This window comes from Apaloderma vittatum, unplaced genomic scaffold, assembly GCF_000703405.1.
Source record: "Apaloderma vittatum isolate BGI_N311 unplaced genomic scaffold, ASM70340v1 scaffold44333, whole genome shotgun sequence".
NCBI lineage: Eukaryota > Metazoa > Chordata > Aves > Trogoniformes > Trogonidae > Apaloderma > Apaloderma vittatum.
The window spans coordinates 1-5,237 of NW_009708255.1; the positions used below are offsets into that span (position 1 = coordinate 1).

The 5,237-nt window shown below is 45.9% G+C and overlaps 1 protein-coding gene across 1 annotated transcript; it reads right to left on the reverse strand.

Annotated features, from left to right (window-relative positions):
* Window positions 1-186: 186 nt before the first annotated feature.
* LOC104271724 (kelch repeat and BTB domain-containing protein 4-like) lies at window positions 187-3,385 on the reverse strand (the record flags this gene model as incomplete). Its single annotated transcript, XM_009866479.1, has 2 exons — window positions 2,764-3,385; window positions 187-324 (listed from the first exon to the last, which is right to left on the reverse strand). Coding segments are annotated over exons 1-2 (730 nt in total), but the record flags the coding sequence as incomplete, so codon positions are not given.
* Window positions 3,386-5,237: the final 1,852 nt, after the last annotated feature.

The following is a 5,237-nucleotide window of genomic DNA, read 5'->3' on the forward strand; positions in this document are numbered from 1 at the left end:
AGGGCACGGTGCTGTCCCAGGGACAACTCACCGCCCACTGGGACTCCAAGGTCTTTCTCCACGAGGCTGACAACGAAAGCATTCCTCACACAAGCACCAAGAATTTCATTTGTGTTTTGCAATTTCCAAGTCACACCTGTGAGCAGAACACCCTGCCTTGGGAAGTGCAAAACCAACAAGCGCTACACCAGCCCTGCAGCAGCAGGTCTTCTTGTACCTTGAGACTCGATCGCAGCGTCTCCGAAAAGCCCGCCCGCTCCTCCTTGTTGAAGTTGATCCAGGTTTCTATGGCGACTGTTGGATTCTGAGAACACGGGACGCCATCTGCAGTTTGCGGACAGAAAGGCATTTATGATATCGAGACACAGGTGCACTCGGGAACATCCTTTTCCTGCAACTCCTTCCCCTCACTCCTACCGCAAATCCTACTTTCTAGAGAGGAAAAAGAGATAGAGAGGCTTATAAATTTTGGCAGGCACGATCAGCACTGCCAGCCAGACATCTACATGAAGTTAGTTTGGATCAGTGTCAGAAGACAGAGCTGCCAGATCTTAAGCAGTTTGGATGAGTTTTCACAAAGGAACCTATGTCCAAGGAAGGAAGGAGCACTCACGTGTTTTGTGACGATGAATTATCTATTTTCTTATTTAAGCATTTAGGCTAAGTTTCTCTTATTTGAGAATCTCAGCAGCTGCCTTTCCAAGTTGGTCCTGGAAGCCTCCCTAGCAAAAGTCATCTGCAGAAGTTTTCCCGGTCTGAGCACTGTCAGACCTTGAGGTGAGACTGAGCATTCGGTGTTGCTGCCATCCTCGTAACACTTGGAAATCCCCAGTGAGCTACTACAGCTTTCCTCAGCCGCGTGACACTCACCAGACGGCAGCAGGTTTCAATTTGTTTCCAGACACGATTGGAAGTTTGGTTATGCCACAAACTACTGCAGCAGCAGCAGCAGGACATCACCCAGAATATTTCAGGTATTTACCCTCAGTTGGAAATCCAACAATCAGACCTGTATTTGCTGAGAGGCTTCCTTATGAAGGCTCTCTGATTTTGTAGTCTACTCTCATGACAAACCCCGAATTCAGTGATGCTGAAGGCACCAGACAAAATCTGACACTTTTCTCTGTATTGAAAGGGAGGTAAAATAAACTGCTTATTAGTAAAAAGGACTTCCATATGCTGTCCATCAAATGTAGTTAAATGGAAAAACGTTTTTTGAAATGGGGCCTAGACTGCAACAAAAGGCAAGCTTAATAAATTACTATTTCAATAAGTTAACTTTAATCTTTGCCACTAATAGCTCCCTCTATTTAATTCTCCATTAACTCAACAACAATGCAGTAAATACAAAAGGAGAAAAAACCTGCATACTAGCGGTAGGAGTATATTTCAGATTTTAATCCATTTTATGAGCTAAGTTTTGGCATAAATATTGAGTACTGTGATTCTATATAGTGAAATGGACGGAATCATTCTAATTTAGGACCACAAGCACTAAAGACCATGGTCCTAGAACTATGGAATCCCTAGGAAGTTATGAGTGATTGACTTCCACAGCTTTATTTCATGATTTTAGGCATTTCTTTTTTATTAATGAACAGACAAGTTAGTTTCAAAACTTTAGCTAGATAGTAACCAAAATTACTCTAATTCTGTCATAGTTTTTTGTGCTATCAGTACATACTCCTAATAAGTTTCTGACTGTGAAATTTTTTAGGTGCAATAGAGACAATACAATGCAGTATCTGTAAAGGCTCTCCTACGCATACCATCAACTTTAAAGGCTATTTTGAATTCTTACAGACAGATCTGCCAGTACTCCAAAGAAGCCAGTCAGGTTTGTTGTCGTGCCAGCGTATAAAACACAGGACACGCAAAGTGCAGTTATTTAATCTTTAGCAAAATGATCAAATTAAAGCAAGAAAGGGGCAATCCCTCCGGCCCCAAGTCAAACACATGTGAATGTGTGAGGAGCTTCTACGGTCTTCCTCAGCGACACCTAAGCGCACAAAAATGGAGCTGCCACCGCAGCAGCGCGGAGAGGTTTTCGAGTACTGGCTGCACCTGCGAGGGCAGCGGGGAGTTGTTCGGGGTTGGTGGCAGTCGAAATAAAATTGTTGATGTGTTTGCACACCCTTCAAAACACTGAGTCACTGCAGCCATTACTGTGGAAGGGCAAGTACTGTAATTACCGCGTTACCTCAGATGTTACAAGGCCTCTATTTCAGTCAGCTGCAAGCCTAGCCCAAATAATCCTGGCAACTGTACACAACTGTTAGTAACACTAACAGAGTCTAAAAATAAGGCTTGTGTTCAAGCCTTCTTACAAAGTAGTCGCACTACTATGTTAAATGACTATGAACAAAAGAATAAGAAGACTTTCCTAACATGTTCATTTCTGGTAAGGCTTCTACGTTTTACTTTTAATGCAACCAAAAACGCAATGAATTGTTAAAAGTTACTAAGTTACAGTTAAAAAACCTGTAATACTTCTGACCTGCGTGCTCAGGGACCGCTGGGAGTTACCAGTATCATCTGTGTCCCTTTTCTACAGCTTAGATGCTTCATGGCCAGTAAGAATTCACAAGGTTTTTTTCCCCAATTAAGTTATCGAGAATGTTTTGCTTTAGCTTAGCTAAGCCTCTGAATAGCCAGTGATTAAGAAAGCTTGGCTCTTCCCAGCTATTTTGTTCAATCCCCGACAGAGCCCCTGAAAGTCTCTTTTCTACGTTCACGCCCTGGCTCGCCTCAAGAGCTCCTTACCCGTAAGGATGTCTGTCAGCAGGCGGAGAGGCAGGTGCAGGAACTCCTCGGTGTCTTGCAGCTGAGACAAGTGTGACTTTGCACAGTGTTTGGCAGCTGTGTAGAGCTCCACATCACTGTGCTGATCTGCCAACCACATGACCTGCAGACAGTTCCTGACCTGCACCGTACGGGCCAGAAAACGGGAGCACTCCTCAAAAAGCGCTGTCAGCTGGTACATGTCTGCCACTTCGTAGGTCTCCTGCAACTCCTCCGCCCTCAGCTTCACAGTCCCGTGATAAATATAGTCCACAAGGAGCTGAAAGACACTCTCGCTAACGTCCTGCAGCTCAATCACCCGGTTGTGGGCCTCTTTGAGGTTGGACGTGAACATGGAACGGAAAAAACAGCTCTGAGCCGAGAGGACCAGACGGTGCAGCTGGAATTCTTTGCCTTCCACTGAGATCGTAACATCAGCAAAGAGCTCATCCTCCAAGCACAATTTCATAATACCCTGGGCCACGCGGCCCGAGTGGGAGCGGTCGGTGAAGGTGTAGTTCACAAAATAGTTTTCTTCTGCAGAGGAGCCTCCAGTCTCCTCTGACGAGTCCATGGTGCTGCACTGATCAGACCTCCAGCAATCTGTAAAATCAGAATAATGACATGACTTTCCACTGGCAAGACTATGCAGTACTTCAGGGTACAAGGGAAAATCAAGCATATTTGTAACAGGACAGCATATTTTAGCCTAAACGTAAATAGCGCAGCCAGAAACTTCTGCTTGAGCTTCAGAATCTCAAAGGATAAATGAGAAGTTAGCATAATTAAAATTATAATATAGACCAAGCTCCCAGTGCAGCGAGCGTCACATACCAGCAAGAGCTGGGAAACGCGCTCCTCTTTCCACCGCTCATTTCACTAACCCAGAGAAACGCAGCAACAGTAATTCAAGTGGAAAGCCCAGCAACCACCCTAGGGAGCTCACAAAGCCAAAAGAACGTGGCAGCACCATAGCTGGGAGTTGTGGTTTCGGCTGAGATAGAGTCAGTCTTCTTCCTACTTCATTTTGGATTTAGTGTGAGAGTAACACCGGTAACACAGTGTTTTAGTTGTTCTTCAGTCGTGTTCATCCTAAATTAAGAATTTTTCTGTTTCCTGTGCTCTGCCAGCAAGCAGCGTCACTAGGAGCCGGGAGGGGACACAGGTAGGAGAGCTGAGCCAAACTGACCAAAGGCATATTCCACACCACGGAACATCACGCCCAGTATATGAACTGGGGGGAGCTGGCCAGGAGGGTGGATCACTGCTCGGGGCATTGGTCAGCGGGTGGTGAATCACTCATCTTTTCTCTGCCTTTATTTCCCTCTCTCTTTTTGCTACATTCATTATTATTGCTGTTAAACTGTTCTTAACCCATGAGTTTTTACTTTTTTTTTCCTTCCAATTCTCCTCCCCAGCCCAGCAGGGAGGGGGCAGGAGTGAGCAAGTGGCTGCACGGTGCTTAGTTGCCAGCTGGGGTTAAACTCCAACACTGGGCTGGATGGAAAAAGGACGGCAGTATCATGCTAGTAAAGAGTAGAGACAGCAGCTCGTGTCATCAGGAGGAGTTAATCACCATCCAAACCCAACATAAGGAATCTACGCAGCAGTAAGGTGAACTTATTTTTACCAAAAAGATGTGCACGAAGTCTGCCAGACAGTCCTTCGGGCTAACCGACTGAGACAACTGGTGGTTATACTTGGTTTGTGAACGTGCCAGACACTTTCAGCACGCAAAATAACCTGTTAGACGCCGTTAGGAGAACTCATTTTAAAAGATAACACCTCTTGGTCAGTACCAGAGACTTTTCGCAGAGCTCCAAGCAGTCTGTGAGCTGAAAAGGCTTCTAAACCAGAGAAGGACTGATGTAGGGAAGAGCTCTTTTTTTCCCCCACGGCTCTTGACAGCATTAGGAGCAAACAGACACGCACTCGCATTCATGTTAAACTTATTTTTTACACCTCAACTGTCAGCCGTGGTGGCTGCTATCACAAATTTCTTCAATTAATACTGAGTGTGACTTCCAGTACACTGTTTCCCGGAGATGGGATTTTTCTCCAGGACATTTGCATTTACTCTTCCACGCTTTGTTCCGTCAAACACACGCTTCGTTAGAATAGCTCTGCTCAACACAGGCGAGCCTCTTAGAGTCCTTTGCTCAAGTTCTGCTCAGAAGCAGTATCTACCACCCTAATTGCCTGGACCAGTCTGTCTGAGCACGTGCGTCTGAGCACGGTGGATCTCACGGGAGTGCCCACCCTGGAGAACCTGCGCAAGGGCGTCGAGTTTGTGCTAAAGCACCGAGCGCACGGCAGCAGCGTCTACGTGCACTGCAAGGCAGGGCGATCCCGCAGTGCCACCATGGTGGCGGCGTATTTAATTCAAGTAAGGAGGGTTCCATGCTCAATGGGGTTTACTTTCATACAGTCTGGGCAAATCACAGAATCACAGAATG